The sequence below is a fragment of the Agelaius phoeniceus genome, chromosome 37 (genome assembly GCF_051311805.1).
Source record: "Agelaius phoeniceus isolate bAgePho1 chromosome 37, bAgePho1.hap1, whole genome shotgun sequence".
In the NCBI taxonomy this organism is placed as follows: domain Eukaryota; kingdom Metazoa; phylum Chordata; class Aves; order Passeriformes; family Icteridae; genus Agelaius; species Agelaius phoeniceus.
The window spans coordinates 2,047,910-2,065,448 of NC_135302.1; the positions used below are offsets into that span (position 1 = coordinate 2,047,910).

Consider the following 17,539-nt stretch of genomic DNA (forward strand, 5'->3'; position numbering starts at 1 on the left):
CAATGTCCCCTCCCAATCCCAGTGTCCCCAGTGTCCCCTCCAGTCCCCATTGTCCCCTCCCCACCCGGGTGAGTGTCCCTTGTGTCCCCTCAGTCCCAGTGTCCCCTCTCCACCTGGGTGAGTGTCCCCAGTGTCCCCTCCAGTCCCCACTGTCCCCTCCCCATCCGGGTGAGTGACTCCAGTGTCCCCTCCCCACCCTGGTGAGTGTCCCCAGTGTCCCCATCTCCTTTGTCCCCATTGTCCCTCCCCATCCTCTGTGTCCCCTCCCCGTCCCAGTGAGTGTCCCCAGTGTCCCCTCCCCAGTCCCCACTGTCCCCTCTCAATCCCAGTGTGTGTCCCCAGTGTCCCCTCCCCATCCAGGTGAGTGTCCCCAGTGTCCCCTCCCCACCCTGATGAGTGTCCCCTCTCAATCCCAGTGTGTGTCCCCAGTGTCCCCTCCCCACCCGGGTGAGTGTCCCCAGTGTCCCCTCCCAGTCCCCAGTGTCCCCAGTGTCCCCTCCCCACATGGGTGAGTGTCCCCAGTGTCCCCTCCCCAGTGCACACTGTCCCCTCCCAGTCCCAGTGTGTGTCCCCAGTGTCCCCTCCCCACCCGGGTGAGTGTCCCTTGTGTCCCCTCCAGTCCCCATCCCCAGTGTCCCCTCCCCATATGGGTGAGTGTCCCCAGTGTCCCCTCCCCATATGGGTGAGTGTCCCCAGTGTCCCCTCCAGTCCCCAGTGTCCCCTACTCACCCGGGTGAGCGTCCCCAGTGTCCCCTCCCCAGTGCACACTGTCCCCTCCCAATCCCACCCAGTGAGTGTCCCCAGTGTCCCCTCCCAGTCCCAGTGTGTCCCCATTGTCCCCTCCCCACCCGGGTGAGTGTCCCCAGTGTCCCCTCCCCAGTCCCCACTGTCCCCTCTCAATCCCAGTCCCAGTGTGTGTGTCCCCAGTGTCCCCTCCCCACCCGGGTGGATGTCCCCAGTGTCCCCTCCCAGTCCCAGTGTGAGTGTCCCCAGTGTCCCCTCCCAGTCCCCAGTGTCCCCTCCCCACCCTGGTGAGTGTCCCTTGTCCTCATCCCCATCCCCTGTGTCCCCTCCCCACCCGGGTGAGTGTCCCCAGTGTCCCCTCAGTCCCAGTGTGTGTGTCCCCAGTGTCCCCTCCCCAGTCCCCATTGTCCCCTCCCCACCCAGGTGAGTGTCCCCTGTCTCTGTCCCCATCCCAGTGTGTGTCCCCAGTGTCCCCATCCTCTGTGTCCCCTGTGTCCCCTCCCCATACAGGTGAGTGTCCCCAGTGTCCCTCCCCATCCCCCTCCAGTGTCCCCTGTCCCTGTCCCCGTCCCCATCCCTGTCCCCTGTCCCTTGTCCCTGTCCCCATCCCTGTCCCCTGTCCCTGTCCCCGTCCCTGTCCCTGTCCCCATCCCTGTCCCCCGTCCCTGTCATTGTCCCTGTCCCTGTCCCCACCCCGTCCCCATCCCTGTCCCATTCCCTGTCCCATTCCCTGTCCCTGTCCCCATCCCTGTCCCTGCCCCTGTCCCCATCCCTGTCCCCGTCCCCATCCCTGTCCCTGTCCCTATCCCCGTCCCTGTTCCCATCTCTGTCCCCATCCCTGTCCCCTGTCCCCTGTCCCCGTCCCTGTCCCTGTCCCTGTCCCTGTCCCCATCCCTGTCCCCTGTCTCTGTCCCTGTCCCCTGTCCCCATCCCTGTCCCCATCCCTGTCCCTGTCCCTATCCCCTATCCCCATCCCTGTCCCCTGTCCCCATCCCCATCCCTGTCCCTGTCCCTGTCCCTGTCCCCTGTCCCCATCCCTGTCCCCATCCCCATCCCTGTCCCTGTCCCCATCCCTGTCCCCATCCCCATCCCTGTCCCTGTCCCCATCCCTGTCCCCTGTCCCCATCCCTGTACCCTGTCCCTGTCCCCATCCCTGTCCCTATCCCCGTTCCCATCTCTGTCCCCTGTCCCCGTCCCTGTCCCTGACCGTGTCCCCCCCAGCAGGAGGAGCAGCAGGAGTCGCCCATCTGTGACGCCAGTGACATCGGGGACACCAAACCCGTGGGGCTGCTGCCCCCTCCCCCGGGGGACCCAGGCCCTGCCCCGGGGCTCTCGGGGGTCCCCGTGGGTGTCCCCGGGGGTGTCCCCATGGGTGTCCCCGGGGGTGTCCCCCGGGGGGGTCTCGTGCTGCCGCGTGTGCGGCCAGGCCGGGGCCGTGGTGATGTGTGACCGCTGCCAGCGCTGCTTCCACCTGCACTGCCACCTGCCCGCCCTGCGCGACGTGCCCAGGTACGGCTGGGATCTGACGGGATCCAATGGGATCCAATGGGAACCAATGGGATCTGCTGGGGTCTGCTGGGAACCAATGGGATCCCCTGGGATCTGCTGTCCTGTGTCTGTCACCTCCCTGGGATCCCCTGCCCTGTGTCACCTCCTAGGCCTGGGATCTGCTGTCCTGTGTCACCTCCCTGGGATCCACTGCCCTGTGTCACCCCCCAATGACCCCGGGATCCCCTGCCCTGTGTCACCCCCTGGGATCCCCTGCCCTGTGTCACCCCCCAATGGCCCCAGGATCCCCTGCCCCGTGTCACCCCCCAATGGCCCCAGGATCCCCTGCCCTGTGTCACCCCCCAATGGCCCCAGGATCCCCTGCCCCGTGTCACCCCACAGTGTCCCCCAATGTCCCCAGGATCCCCTGCCCTGTGTCACCCCCCAATGGCCCCAGGATCCCCTGCCCCGTGTCACCCCCTGAGTCCCCCAGTGTCCCTGGGATCCACTGCCCTGTGTCACCTCCTAGGCCTGGGATCCACTGTCCCATGTCACCCCCCAATGTCCCTGGGATCCACTGTCCATGTCACCCCCCAATGTCCCCCAATGTCCCTGGGATCCACTGCCCCGTGTCACCCCCTGGGATCCCCTGCCCTGATCCCCCATGACCCCATTCCCGATCCCAGGCCTGTGGGGATCCCCCATTCCCGATCCCCCATTCCCGGTCCCCTTTCGTGATCCCCGTTCCTGATCCCCCATTCCCGATCCCCATTCCCGATCCCCGTTCCCGATCCCCCATTCCCAATCCCCCATTCCCAATCCCCCATTCCCGATCCCCATTCCCGATCCCCCATTCCCGATCCCTGTTCCTGATCCCCCATTCCCAATCCCCCATTCCCGATCCCCGTTCCCGATCCCTGTTCCTGATCCCCCATTCCCAATCCCCCATTCTTGATCCCCATTCCCGATCCCCCATTCCTGATCCCCCATTCCCACTCCCCATTCCCGATCCCCATTCCCGATCCCCGTTCCCCATCCCTGTTCCTGATCCCTGTTCCTGATCCCACAGCCCCGAGTGGATCTGTTTGCTGTGACAGGAGCTGCCCCCATGACCCATTCCCGATCCCCATTCCCGATCCCCCATTCCCAATCCCCATTCCCGATCCCCGTTCCCGATCCCCATTCCCGATCCCCGATCCCTGTTCCTGATCCCATTCCCGATCCCACAGCCCCGAGTGGATCTGTTTGCTGTGACAGGAGCTGCCCCCATGACCCATTCCCGATCCCCCATTCCCAATCCCCCATTCCCAATCCCCCATTCCCAATCCCCCATTCCCAATCCCCCCTTCCCGATCCCCATTCCCGATCCCCGTTCCTGGTCCCCATTCCTGATCCCCTGTTCCCGATCCCACAGCCCCGAGTGGATCTGTTTGCTGTGCCAGGAGCTGCCCCCTCCCCTGCCCGAGACGGACCCGGATCCGGAGCAGGGCCCCCCGCAGAAACTGAGCCCCCAGGACCAGCAGGTGAGGCCGGGCCCATCCCACCGGGACCATCCCGATCCCATTGGGCCGATCCTGATCCCACTGGGCCCATCCTGATCCCTCTGGGCTGATCCTGATCCCAGTGGGCCCATCCCGATCCCACTGGGCCCATCCCGATCCCACTGGGCCCATCCTGATCCCAATGAGCCCATCCTGATCCCTCTGGGCCGATCCCGATCCCACTGGGATGATCCCGATCCCACTGGGCTGATCCTGATCCCACTGGGCCCATCCTGATCCCACTGGGCCCATCCCGATCCCACTGGGCCGATCCTGATCCCACTGGGCTGATCCTGATCCCACTGGGCCCATCCTGATCCCTCTGGGCTGATCCTGATCCCACTGGGCCCATCCTGATCCCACTGGGACCATCCTGATCCCATTGGGCCAATCCTGATCCCACTGGGCCCATCCTGATCCCACTGGGCCCATCCCAATCCCACTGAGCCCATCCTGATCCCACTGGGCCCATCCCAATCCCACTGGGCCCATCCTGATCCCTCTGGGCCCATCCTGATCCCACTGGGCCCATCCCGATCCTGCTGGGCCCATCCTGATCCCACTGGGCCGATCCTGATCCCACTGGGCTGATCCTGATCCCAATGGGCCCATCCTGATCCCCCTGGGCCCATCCTGATCCCACTGGGCCCATCCTGATCCCACTGGGCCGATCCTGATCCCACTGGGCCCATCCTGATCCCACTGGGCTGATCCTGATCCCACTGGGCCGATCCTGATCCCACTGGGCCCATCCTGATCCCACCGGGACCATCCCGATCCCACTGGGCCCATCCTGATCCCCCTGGGCCCATCCCGATCCCACTGGGTCCATCCTGATCCCAATGAGCCCATCCCGATCCCACTGGGCTGATCCTGATCCCACTGGGCCCATCCTGATCCCACCGGGACCATCCTGATCCCAATGGGCCCATCCTGATCCCACTGGGACCATCCCGATCCCACTGGGCCCATCCTGATCCCACCGGGCCCATCCCGATCCCGCTGGGCTGATCCTGATCCCACTGGGCCCATCCCGATCCCACTGGGCCCATCCTGATCCCATTGGGCCAATCCCGATCCCACTGGGCCAATCCCGATCCCACTGGGCCCATCCTGATCCCACTGGGGCCATCCTGATCCCACTGGGCCCATCCCAATCCCACTGGGCCCATCCTGATCCCACTGGGCTGATCCCGATCCCACTGGGCCCATCCCGATCCCACTGGGTCCATCCCGATCCCACTGGGCCGATCCCACTGGGCCCATCCTGATCCCTCTGGGCCCATCCCGATCCCACTGGGCCCATCCTGATCCCTCTGGGCCCATCCCGATCCCACTGGGCTGATCCTGATCCCACTGGGCCCATCCTGATCCCACCGGGCCCATCCCGATCCCGCTGGGCTGATCCTGATCCCACTGGGCCCATCCTGATCCCACTGGGCCCATCCTGATCCCACTGGGCTGATCCCGATCCCACTGGGGCGATCCTGATCCCAATGGGCCGATCCCGATCCCACTGGGCTGATCCTGATCCCACTGGGCCCATCCTGATCCCACTGGGCCCATCCTGATCCCACTGGGCTGATTCTGATCCCACTGCGCCCATCCTGATCCCACTGGGCCCATCCCATTGGGCCCATCCTGATCCCACTGGGCTGATCCTGATCCCACTGTGCCCATCCTGATCCCACTGGGCTGATCCTGATCCCACTGGGCCCATCCTGATCCCTCTGGGCCCATCCTGATCCCACCGGGCCCACCCTGATCCCACTGGGCCCATCCTGATCCCACTGGGCCCATCCCACTGGGACCATCCTGATCCCACTGAGCTGATCCCGATCCCACTGGGCCCATCCTGATCCCACTGGGCCCATCCTGATCCCACTGGGCCGATCCTGATCCCAAGGGGCCGATCCCGATCCCACTGGGCCAATCCCGATCCCACTGGGCCGATTCTGATCCCACTGGGCCCATCCTGATCCCGCCGGGCCCATCCTGATCCCACTGGGCCCATCCTGATCCCGCCGGGCCCATCCCGATCCCACTGGGCCCATCCCGATCCCACTGGGCTGATCCTGATCCCAATGGGCTGATCCTGATCCCACTGGGCCAATCCCAGTGTGTCCCATTGGGCTGATCCCTCTGGGCTGATCCCTCTGGGCCGATCCTGGGGGATCCCCTGGGATCTCCTCCCTCGGGATCCCAACCCCGACCCCGATCCCGCAGCGCTGCGAGTTCGTGCTGCTGGAGCTGCTGTGCCACGAGCCCTGCCGGCCCCTGCAGCGCCTCTGCAGCAACCTGGTGAGCACGGGGGGGATCTGGGGGGATCTGGGGGGATCTGGGGGGGATCTGGGGGGGATCAGCTCCCCAGTGAGCCCGGGGGGGAAATTGGGAGAATCTGGGGGGAACTGGGGTGGGATTGGGGGAGGGATCGGGGGAGGGATTGGGAGGGGATCTGGGGGGATCTGGGGGGGATTCAGGGGTGGGATCTGTGGGGGATCAGCTCCTCAGTGAGCCTGGGGGGGAAATTGAGGGAATCTGGGGGGATCTGGGGTGGGACTGGGGGGATCTGAGGGGATCTGGGGAAGATGGGGAGGGGATCAAGGTGGGATCTGTGGGGGATCAGCTCCCCAGTGAGCCTGGGAGGGAAATTGGGGGAATCTGGGGGGATCTGGGGGCAACTGGGGGAATCTGGGGATCAAGGGTGGGATGTGTGGGGGATCAGCTCCTCAGTGAGCCTGGGGGGGAAATTGAGGGAATCTGGGGGGATCTGTGGGGATTGGGGGTGGGATCAGCTCCCTGGTGAGCCCAGGGGGGAAACTGGGGGAATCTGGGGGGATCTGGGGTGGGATTGGGGGAGGGATCGGGGGTGGGATCAGCTCCCCGGTGAGTGGAGGGAGCCCAGTGGGGATCTGGGGGGATCGAGGGGGATCTGGAGGGGATCGGGGATGGGATTTGGGGGTTGGGATCCAGGGGGATCAGGGGTGGGATCTGAGGGGGATCAGGGGTGGGATCTGAGGGGGATCAGCTCCCTGGGGAGTGGATCAGGGCAGATGGGGGGATCTGGGGGGTTCTGGGGGGGATCGGGGGTGGGAATGGGGATGGGATCTGAGGGGGGGGATCAGGGGTGGGACCAGGATCTGGGGTGAGATCTGGGGGGATCAGGGGTGGGATCAGCTCCCCAGTGAGCAAATGGGATCGGGGGTGGGAACTGCCCCTTTTGGGATCGGGTGGGATCAGGATCAGGATCAGGGGGTGGCACCGGAGGGTGGGAACTGCCCCGTTTGGGATCAGGGGGTGGGATCATGGTTGGGATCTGCCCTGTTTGGGATCATGGTTGGGATCATGGTTGGGATCTGCCCTGTTTGGGATCATGGTTGGGATCTGTCCTGTTTGGGATCATGGTTGGGATCATGGTTGGGATCTGCCCCGTTTGGGATCCAGGGGTGGGATCATGGATGGGAACTGCCCCGTTTGGGATCATGGTTGGGATCAGCCCCATTTGGGATCATAGTTGGGATTTTGGTTGGGATCAGCCCTGTTTGGGATCATGGTTGGGATCATGGGTGGGATCAGGGGTTGAGATCATGGGTGGGATCTGCCCCGTTTGGGATCATGGTTGGGAACTGCCCCGTTTGGGATCAGGGGTGGGATCAGGATGGGACCTGCCCTATTTGGGATCAGCGGGTTGGGATCAGGATCTGGGGGTGGCATCAGAGGGTGGGAACTGCCCCGTTTGGGATCATGGTTGGGATCATGGTTGGGATCATGGTTGAGATCAGCCCTATTTGGGATCCAGGGGTTGGGATCATGGTTGGGATCACGGTTGGGATCATGGGTGGGATCATGGGTGGGATCAGCCCCGGTTGGGATCATGGTTGGGATCTGCCCCGTTTGAGATCCAGGGGTGGGATCATGGATGGGAACTGCCCCGTTTGGGATCATGGTTGGGATCAGCCCCATTTGGGATCTTGGTTGGGATTTTGGTTGGGATCAGCCCTATTTGGGATCATGGTTGGGATCATGGTTGGGATCATGGATGGGAACTGCCCCGTTTGGCACCAGGGGTTGGTAGCATGGTTGGGATCAGCCCCGTTTGAGATCACGGGTGGGATCTGCCCCGTTTGGGATCAGGGGTAGGATCAGGATCAGGGGGTGGCATCAGAGGGTGGGAACTGCCCTGTTTGGGATCATGGTTGGGATCAGCCCTGTTTGGGATCATGGTTGGGATCATGGTTGGGATCAGGGGTTGAGATCATGGGTGGGATCTGCCCCATTTGGGGTCAGGGGTGGGATCAGGATGGGACCTGCCCTATTTGGGATCAGCGGGTTGGGATCAGGATCTGTGGGTGGCATCAGAGGGTGGGAACTGCCCCGTTTGGGATCATGGATGGGATCTACCCCGTTTGGGATCAGGGGCTGGGATCATGGTTGGGATCAGCCCCTTTTGGGATCATGGTTGGGATCAGCCCCTTTTGGGATCATGGATGGGAACTGCCCCGTTTGGGATCATGGTTGGGAACTGCCCCGTTTGGGATCATGGTTGGGATCATGGATGGGAACTGCCCCGTTTGGTGTCATGGTTGGGATCACGGTTGAGATCAGCCCCGTTTGGGATCATGGTTGAGATCAGCCCTATTTGGGATCGTGGTTGGGATCAGCCCCATTTGGGATCCAGGGGTTGGGATCATGGTTGGGATCACGGTTGGGATCACGGTTGGGATCATGGGTGGGATGACAGTTGGGATCATGGTTGGGATCATGGGTGGGATCACAGTTGGGATCATGGGTGGGATCACGGGTGGGATCATGGGTGGGATCACGGTTGGGATCATGGTTGGGATCATGGGTGGGATCACGGTTGGGATCTGCCCCGTTTGGGATCACAGGTGGGATCTGCCCCGTTTGGGACCAGGGGTGGATTCTGCCTCATTTGGGATCAGGGGCTGGGATCATGGTTGGGATCAGCCCCGTTTGGGATCATGGTTGGGATCTGCCCCGTTTGGGATCCAGGGGTTGGGATCAGGGGGTGGGATCATGGTTGGAATCAGCCGCGTTTGGGATCATGGTTGGGATCATGGTTGGAATCAGTCCCGTTTGGGATCATGGTTGGGATCATGGATGGGATCAGCCCCGTTTGGGATCATGGTTGGGATCATGGTTGGGATCACGGTTGGGATCAGCCCCGTTTGGTGTCATGGTTGGGATCATGGTTGGGATCCTGGTTGGGATCAGCCCTGTTTGGGATCCTGGTTGGGATCACAGTTGGGATCAGCCCTATTTGGGATCACAGTTGGGATCACGGTTGGGATCACGGTTGGGATCACGGTTGGGATCAGCCCTATTTGGTGTCATGGTTGGGATCACAGTTGGGATCACGGTTGGAATCAGCCCTGTTTGGGATCATGGTTGGGATCATGGTTGGAATCAGCCCTGTTTGGGATCATGGTTGGGATCATGGTTGGGATCATGGGTGGGATCAGCCCCGTTTGGGATCCAGGGGTTGGGATCACAGTTGGGATCAGCCCTGTTTGGGATCATGGTTGGGATCACAGTTGGGATCAGCCCTGTTTGGGATCATGGTTGGGATCATGGTTGGGATCACGGTTGGGATCAGCCCCGTTTGGGATCCAGGGGTTGGGATCATGGTTGGGATCTGCCCCGTTTGTTGTCATGGTTGGGATCATGGATGGGATCATGGTTGGGATCAGCCCTGTTTGGGATCATGGGTGGAATCACAGGTGGGATCTGCCCCGTTTGGTGTCATGGTTGGGATCATGGGTGGGATTTTGGTTGGGATCAGCCCCGTTTGGGATCATGGTTGGGATCCTGGTTGGGATCACGGTTGGGATCAGCCCTATTTGGTGTCATGGCTGGGATCTTGGTTGGGATCCTGGGTGGGATCAGCCCCGTTTGGGATCCAGGGGTTGGGATCTTGGTTGGGATCACGGTTGGGATCATGGTTGGGATCATGGTTGGGATCTTGGTTGGGATCATGGTTGGGATCAGCCCCGTTTGGGATCATGGTTGGGATCATGGGTGGGATCATGGTTGGGATCAGCCCCGTTTGGGATCATGGTTGGGATCATGGTTGGGATCATGGTTGGGATCAGCCCCGTTTGGGATCACGGTTGGGATCACGGTTGGGATCATGGTTGGGATCAGCCCTATTTGGGATCTTGGTTGGGATCTTGGTTGGGATTTTGGTTGGGATCAGCCCCGTTTGGTGTCATGGTTGGGATCCTGGTTGGGATCCTGGTTGGGATCATGGTTGGGATCCTGGTTGGGATTTTGGTTGGAATCAGCCCCATTTGGCATCACTGCCCCTTCCCACCCCCAGGAGGGCGCTGACGCCATGGACCTGACGCTGATGCGGGCGCGGCTGCAGGAGAAGCTGAGCCCGCACTACCGCAGCCCCGAGGAGTTTGCCCGCGACGGGTGGCGCCTGCTGCGCCAGTTCCACCGCCTCACCGAGGTCTGCCCGGCCCTTGGGGGGCTCCTCTCGCCTTCCTGGGGAGGTTTTTGGGGGTTCCAGCCCCTCTGGAATTCCCATTTTTCCCCCCTCAGGACAAGGCGGACGTCCAGTCCATCCTGGAGCTGCAGCGTTTCCTCGAGAGCCGCCTCAGCGCCGTCTTCGGCGACCAGAAATTCTCCAGGCTCCTGCTGGACGCTGAGGAAGCGCCGGAGGCGCCTCCAGGCTCCTGATGGACCCTGCTGGGGGGGAAAACCCTCCCAGCACCCCCAGTTCCACTCACAGCACCCCCAGTTCCACTCACAGCACCCCAAATTCCACTCCCAGCACCCCAAGTTCCACTCCCAGCACCCCCAGTTCCACTCCCAGCACCCCAAATTCACCTCCCAGCACCCCCAGTTCCACTCCCAGCAAACCAAATTCACCTCCCAGCACCCCAATTTCCACTCCCAGCACCCCAAATTCACCTCCCAGCACCCCCAGTTCCACTCCCAGCACCCCCAGTTCCACTCCCAGCACCCCCAAGTTCCACTCCCAGCACCCAAATTTCCCCTCACAGGATCCAAATTTCCCCTCACAGAACCCAAATTTTCCCCCAAAGGACCCCAACTTTCCCCTCCCAGCACCCCAATTTCCACTCCCAGCACCCCAATTTTACCTCAAAGGACCCCAAATTTCCCCTCTCAGGACCCAAATTTCCTCTACCAGGACCCCAAATTTCCCCTCTCAGGACTCCAAATTTCCCCTCACAGAACCCAAATTTCCTCCCAAAGTACCCCAATTTTCCCCTCCCAGCACCCCCAGTTCCACTCACAGGACCCCAAATTCACCTCCCAGCATCCCAAGTTCCACTCCCAGCACCCCAATTTCCCTTCCTGGGACACCAATTTCCCCTCAAAGGACCCAAATTTCCTCTCCCAGCACCCAAATTTCCTCTCCCAGCACCCCAAGTTCCACTCCCAGCACCCCAAGTTCCACTCCCAGAACCCAAATTTCACCTCCCATCACCCCCAGTTCCACTCACAGGACCCCAAATTCACCTCCCAGCACCCCCAGTTCCACTCCCAGCACCCCAAATTCACCTCCCAGCACCCCCAGTTCCACTCACAGGACCCAAATTCCACTCCCAGCACCCCAATTTCCACTCCCAGCACCCCAAGTTCCACTCCCAGCACCCCAAGTTCCACCCACAGAACCCCAATTTCCACTCCCAGCACCCCAAGTTCCACTCACAGGACCCCAAATTCACCTCCCAGCACCCCAAGTTCCACTCCCAGCACCCCAATTTCCACTCCCAGCACCCCAATTTCCCCTCACAGGATCCAAATTTCCTCTCCCAGCACCCCCAGTTCCACTCCCAGCACCCAAATTTCCACTCCCAGCACCCCAATTTTCCCTTCCCGGGACACCAATTTCCCTTCCTGGGACGCCAATTTCCCCTCAAAGGACCCAAATTTCTCCTCACAGGGCCCCAATTTCCCCTCCCAGCACCCCAAGTTCCACTCCCAGCACCCCAAATTCACCTCCCAGCATCCCAAGTTCCACTCACAGCACCCCCAGTTCCACTCCCAGCACCCCAAGTTCCACTCACAGGACCCAAATTTCCCTTCCTGGGATGCCAATTTCCCCTCAAAGGACCCAAATTTCTCCTCACAGGGCCCCAATTTCCACTCCCAGCATCCCAAGTTCCACTCCCAGCACCCAAATTTCCCTTCCTGGGACACCAATTTCCCCTCAAAGGACCCAAATTTTCTCCTCCCAGCACCCCAAGTTCCACTCCCAGCACCCCCAGTTCCACTCCCAGCACCCCCAGTTCCACTCACAGGACCCAAATTTCCTCTCCCAGCACCCCCAGTTCCACTCCCAGCACCCCAATTTCCCCTCACAGGATCCAAATTTCCCCTCACAGAACCCAAATTTTCCCCCAAAGGACCCCAATTTTCCCCTCCCAGCACCCCAATTTCCCCTCCCAGCACCCCAATTTTACCTCAAAGGACCCAAATTTCCCCTCTCAGGACCCAAATTTCCTCTACCAGGACCCCAAATTTCCCCTCTCAGGACTCCAAATTTCCCCTCACAGAACCCAAATTTCCCCCCAAAGGACCCCAGTTTTCCCCTCCCAGCACCCCCAGTTCCACTCACAGGACCCCAAATTCACCTCCCAGCATCCCAAGTTCCACTCCCAGCACCCCAATTTCCCTTCCTGGGACACCAATTTCCCCTCAAAGGACCCAAATTTCCCCTCTCAGGACCCAAATTTCCTCTCCCAGCACCCAAATTTCTCCTCCCAGCACCCAAATTTCCCCTCACAGGACCCAAATTTACACTCCCAGCACCCCCAGTTCCACTCACAGCACCCCCAGTTTCCACTCCCAGCACCCCCAGTTCCACTCACAGGACCCCAATTTCCACTCCCAGCACCCCAAATTCACCTCCCAGCACCCCAAGTTCCACTCACAGCACCCAAATTTCCCTTCCCGCGACCCAAATTTCCCCTCCCAGGACCCCAAATTTCCCCTCACAGGACCCAAATTTCCTCTCCCAGCACCCCAATTTCCCCTCCCAGCACCCAAATTTCCCCTCCCAGGACCCCAAATTTCCACTCCCAGGACCCCAAGTTCCACCCACAGAACCCCAATTTCCACTCCCAGCACCCCAATTTCCACTCCCAGCACCCCAAATTCACCTCCCAGCACCCCAAGTTCCACCCACAGAACCCCAATTTCCACTCCCAGCACCCCAATTTCTCCTCCCAGCACCCAAATTTCCCCCCACAAGTTCGGGTTCCCCCCCAGAGCCCCCCGGGATGTGGGGGTGTCCCTGTCCCCCCCTTAGCCTGGGGCCATGAATTAAAATAAAGCTCTGGGGGATTTTAAAGCTTCATCTCTTGGCTTCTGCCTCATTTCTGGGCTGGATTTGACCTGGATTTCCTGAATTTGCCCCGATTTCAGGGCTTGGATTTCCTGGATTCTCCCCAGTTTCTGTGCTTGATGATTTAACCTGGATTTCCTGGAATTTCCCCCATTTCTGTGCTTTGATTTCCTGGAATTTCCCCCATTTCTGTGCTTGGATTTCCTGGAATTTCCCCCATTTCTGTGCTTGGATTTCCTGAATTTGCCCCGATTTCAGGGCTTGGATTTCCTGGATTCTCCCCAGTTTCTGTGCTTGATGATTTAACCTGGATTTCCTGGAATTCCCCCCATTTCTGTGCTGGGATTTCCTGGATTCTCCCCCATTTCTGTGCTTGGATTTTGCCCAGTTTCAGGGCTTGGGTTTCCAGGATTCTCCCTCATTTCTGGGCTTCTGTTTCCTGAATTCCTCCCCCATTTTGGGGCTTGGATTTCTTGGATTCTGCCTCATTTCTGTGCTTGGATTTTCTGGGTTCTCCCTCATTTCAGGGCTTGGATTTCCTGGAATCTCCCTCATTTTAGTGTTTGGATTTCCTGGATTGTCCCAAATTTCTGTGCTTGGATTTTGCCCAATTTCAGGGCTTGGATTTCCAGGATTCTCCCTCATTTCTGGGCTTCTGTTTCCTGAATTCTTCCCCCATTTTGGGGCTTGGGTTTCTTGGATTCTGCCCCATTTGAGGGCTTGGATTTTCTGGGTTCTCCCTCGTTTCAGGGCTTGGATTTCCTGGAATCTCCCTCATTTTAGTGTTTTGGATTTCCTGGATTTTGCCCAATTTCAGGGCTTGGATTTCCAGGATTCTCCCTCATTTCTGGGCTTCTGTTTCCCGAATTCCTCCCCCATTTTGGGGCTTGGATTTCTTGGATTCTGCCTCATTTCTGTGCTTGGGTTTATTGGATTCTGCCTCATTTCAGGGCTTGGATTTCCTGGAATCTCCCTCATTTTAGTGTTTTGGATTTCCTGGATTGTCCCCAATTTCTGTGCTTGGATTTCCTGGAATTTCCCCCATTTCTGTGCTTGGATTTCCTGGATTTTGCCCAATTTCAGGGCTTGGATTTCCAGGATTCTCCCTCATTTCTGGGCTTCTGTTTCCTGAATTCCTCCCCCATTTTGGGGCTTGGATTTCTTGGATTCTGCCTCATTTCTGTGCTTGGATTTTCTGGGTTCTCCCTCATTTCAGGGCTTGGATTTCCTGGAATCTCCCTCATTTTAGTGTTTGGATTTCCTGGATTGTCCCCAATTTCTGTGCTTGGATTTTGCCCAATTTCAGGGCTTGGATTTCCAGGATTCTCCCTCATTTCTGGGCTTCTGTTTCCTGAATTCCTCCCCCATTTTGGGGCTTGGATTTCTTGGATTCTGCCTCATTTCTGTGCTTGGATTTTCTGGGTTCTCCCTTGTTTCAGGGCTTGGATTTCCTAGAATTCCCCCCATTTCTGTGCTTGGATTTCCTGAATTCCCCTCAATTTCTGTGCTTGGATTTCCTAGAATTCCCCTCATTTCTGTGCTCAGATTTCCTGAATTCTCCTCGGTTTTGTGCTTGGATTTCCTGGATTCTCAACCCATTTCTGTGCTTGGATTTCCTGCGTTCTCCCTCATTTCTGTGCTTGGATTTCCTGAATCCTCCTCAGTTTTTGTGCTTGGATTTCCTGGGTTCTCCCTCAATTCTGTGTCTGTATTCCTGAATTCTCAACCCATTTCTGTGCTTGGATTTCCTGGAATTTCCCTCATTTCTGTGCCTGTATTTCCTGGATTCTCAACCCATTTCTGTGCTTGGATTTCCTGCGTTCTCCCTCATTTCTGGTCGGAATTTCCAGGATTCTCCCTCATTTCCGGGCTGGATCCACCCCTCTCTGCCTGAACTGGGGCTGGCAGCGCTGGGAGGGGAAACTGGTCCCAGTTCACCCCCGGGCCAGCAAAGATGGCGGCGCCCATGACCAACATGGCGGCGCCCATGAGCAACATGGCGGCGCCCAATGGGTTAAAGGACCCCAAGCCCCGCCCCCGGAGCATGATTGGCTGGTGGCAGCCGGGGAGAGCCGAAGTGCTCCGGAAAGAGCCGAGGGAGAGAGAAACGAGATCGGCGCTTTTCGGAGCGCTTCGCCCCGCCCCCTCTTCCGGAAGAACCCGAAGCGTTCCGGAAAGAGCCGAGGGGAGGAGATCGGCGCTTTTCGGAGCGCTTCGCCCCGCCCCCTTTTCCGGAAATATCCGAAGCGTTCCGGAAAGAGCCGAGCATGAAGCGCGGGAAACAGAAACGAAGCGGCTGCCGGAAAGAGCCGAGGGGCGGAGATCGGCGCTTTTCGGAGAGCCTCGCCCCGCCCCCTTTTCCGGAAGAAGCCGAAGTGTTCCGGAAAGAGCCGAAGCGGGGTCGAAGCGCCGGAACGAGTCGATCTCCTTCCGGAAGAAGCCGAAGCGCCCTCGGGCCCGCCGGAATCTTTCCAGAAAGTGCTGAGGGGCCCCTGCCCTCCCTTCCGGAGACCTCCGAGCTCCGAGCCCCATTCCGGAGACCCCCGAGCCCCTCCCCTCCCCCGCCTTTTCCGGAGATCCCCGAAGCGGTTCCGGAGTTCCCGGAAGCGGCTCCCGAGCGGCGCCGGCGGAGCCCGAGGCCGTTCCGCCGCTCCCCGAAACGGTTCCGAAGCGGGTCCGGAAAGTCCCAGGCGACTCCGGAGTTTGCCGAGAGATTCCGAAGCCCTGCGGAGGTTCTCGAAGCGATTCCAGAGACCCGCGAAGAGGCCCCGGAGATCGCCCAGAGGTTCCGAAGCGGTTCCGGAGAATCCCGAACCTCCTCCCCCCTTTCCGGAAGGTTCCGAGCGGCTCCGGACATCGCTGAGACCGTTCCGCAAAGCCCCGAAACGGTTCCGAAGCGGTTCCGGAGATCCCCGAGGCGGTTCCGGAAGTCGCCAAGCACCTCCGGAGCTTCCCGAAGCGCTTCCGGAAACTCCCGAAGTCGTACCGAAGCAATTCCGGAGCTTCACGAAGAGATCCCGGAAGTTGCCGAAGCGTTTCCGGAGAGTCCCGAGCGGCTCCGGAAGTTGCCGAGCGGCTCCGGAAGTTGCCGAGCCGGCTGGCCCTCAGCGCTCGCCCCCGGCCCCCGTCGCCCCCAGAGTCCCCGAACCGGAGCCGCCCCCGGCCCGGCCCCGCTCCCTCGGCCCCGGGGGGGGCCCGGACCCGCCCCGGCCCCGCCGCCCCGGCCCGGCAGGATGATCAAGCTGTTCTCGCTGAAGCAGCAGAAGAAGGAGGAGGAATCGGCGGGCGGCACCAAGAGCTCCAGCAAAAAGGCCTCGGCCGCGCAGCTCCGCATCCAGAAAGGTCTGGGGGGAGGCGGCGGGCACGAACGGGGCCACTAAGGGTCCCAAAGTGGGGCCAGTAAGGGCCTCAAACTGGGGCCAGTAATGGCATTAAACTGGGACCAGTAATGGCTTTAAACTGGGGCCAGTAGGGGTCCCAAACTGGGGCGAGTAAGGGCCTCGAGCTGGAGCCAGTAAGGGCCTCGAGCTGGGGCCAGTACGGGCCTCGAACTGGGGCCAGTACGGGCCTCGAACTGGGGCCAGTACGGGCCTCGAACTGGGGCCAGTAAGGGCCACAAATTTGGGCCAGTCAGGGCCTCAAACTGGGCACAGTAAAGGTCTCGAACTGGGCCCAGTAAGGGCCTCAAACTGGGGCCAGTAGGGGCCATAAACTGGGTCCAGTAACGGTTGCAGACGGGGCAGAGCAGGGCCTCAGACTGGGGCCAGTAAGGGTCGCAAACTGGGGCCAGTAAAGGCCTCATACTGGGGCCAGTAACGGTCTCAAACTGGGGCCAGTAAGGTCCACAAACTGGGGCCAGTAAAGGCCTCAAACTGGGGCCAGTAAGGGTCCCAAACAGGGGCCAGTAAGGGCCTCAAACTGGGCCCAGTAAAGGTCTCAAACTGGGCCCAGTAAGGGCCTCGAACTAGAACCAGTCAGGGCCACCCACTGGGGCCAGTAACGGTCACAGCCTGGGCTCAGCAGGGCCTCAGACCGGGCCCAGTAAGGGTCTCAAACTGGGCCTGGTACTGGCCTTGAACTGGGCCCAGTAACGGTTGCAGACTGGGCACAGCAGGGCCTCAGACTGGGGTCAGTAAGGGTCGCACACTGGGACCAGTAAGGGCCTCATACTGGGGCCAGTAAGGGTCCTAAACTGGGGCCAGTAGGGGCCATAAACTGGGGCCAGTAACGGTTGCAGGCTGGGGCCAGTAAGGGTCCTAAACTGGGGCCGGTAAAGGTCTCAAAGTGGGGCCAGTAAGGGTCCTAAACTGGGACCAGTAAGGGTCTCATACTGGGGCCAGTAAGGGCTACGAATTTGGGCCAGTCAGGGCCTCAAACTGGGCACAGTAAGGGTCCCAAACTGGGCCCAGTAAGGGCTGCAAAC

General features: G+C 60.3%; 2 protein-coding genes across 2 annotated transcripts in view; both read left to right on the top strand.

Moving 5' to 3' along the window:
- TRIM28 (tripartite motif containing 28) overlaps nt 1–11,244 on the top strand; it is a 39,398-nt gene extending 28,154 nt beyond the window's left edge. Inside the window, 6 exon segments of the mRNA XM_077193256.1 lie at nt 1,969–2,126; nt 2,128–2,253; nt 3,647–3,755; nt 6,000–6,074; nt 10,114–10,248; nt 10,341–11,244. Coding sequence (XP_077049371.1) covers nt 1,969–2,126; nt 2,128–2,253; nt 3,647–3,755; nt 6,000–6,074; nt 10,114–10,248; nt 10,341–10,478 — 741 coding nt within the window. The 3' untranslated portion in view covers nt 10,479–11,244.
- A 4,847-nt stretch (nt 11,245–16,091) lies between these two features.
- Nucleotides 16,092–17,539, top strand: part of UBE2M (ubiquitin conjugating enzyme E2 M) — a 30,798-nt gene continuing 29,350 nt past the window's right edge. Inside the window, exon 1 of the mRNA XM_077193277.1 lies at nt 16,092–16,458. Coding sequence (XP_077049392.1) covers nt 16,350–16,458 — 109 coding nt within the window. The 5' untranslated portion in view covers nt 16,092–16,349. The remainder of the gene's footprint in view (nt 16,459–17,539) is intronic.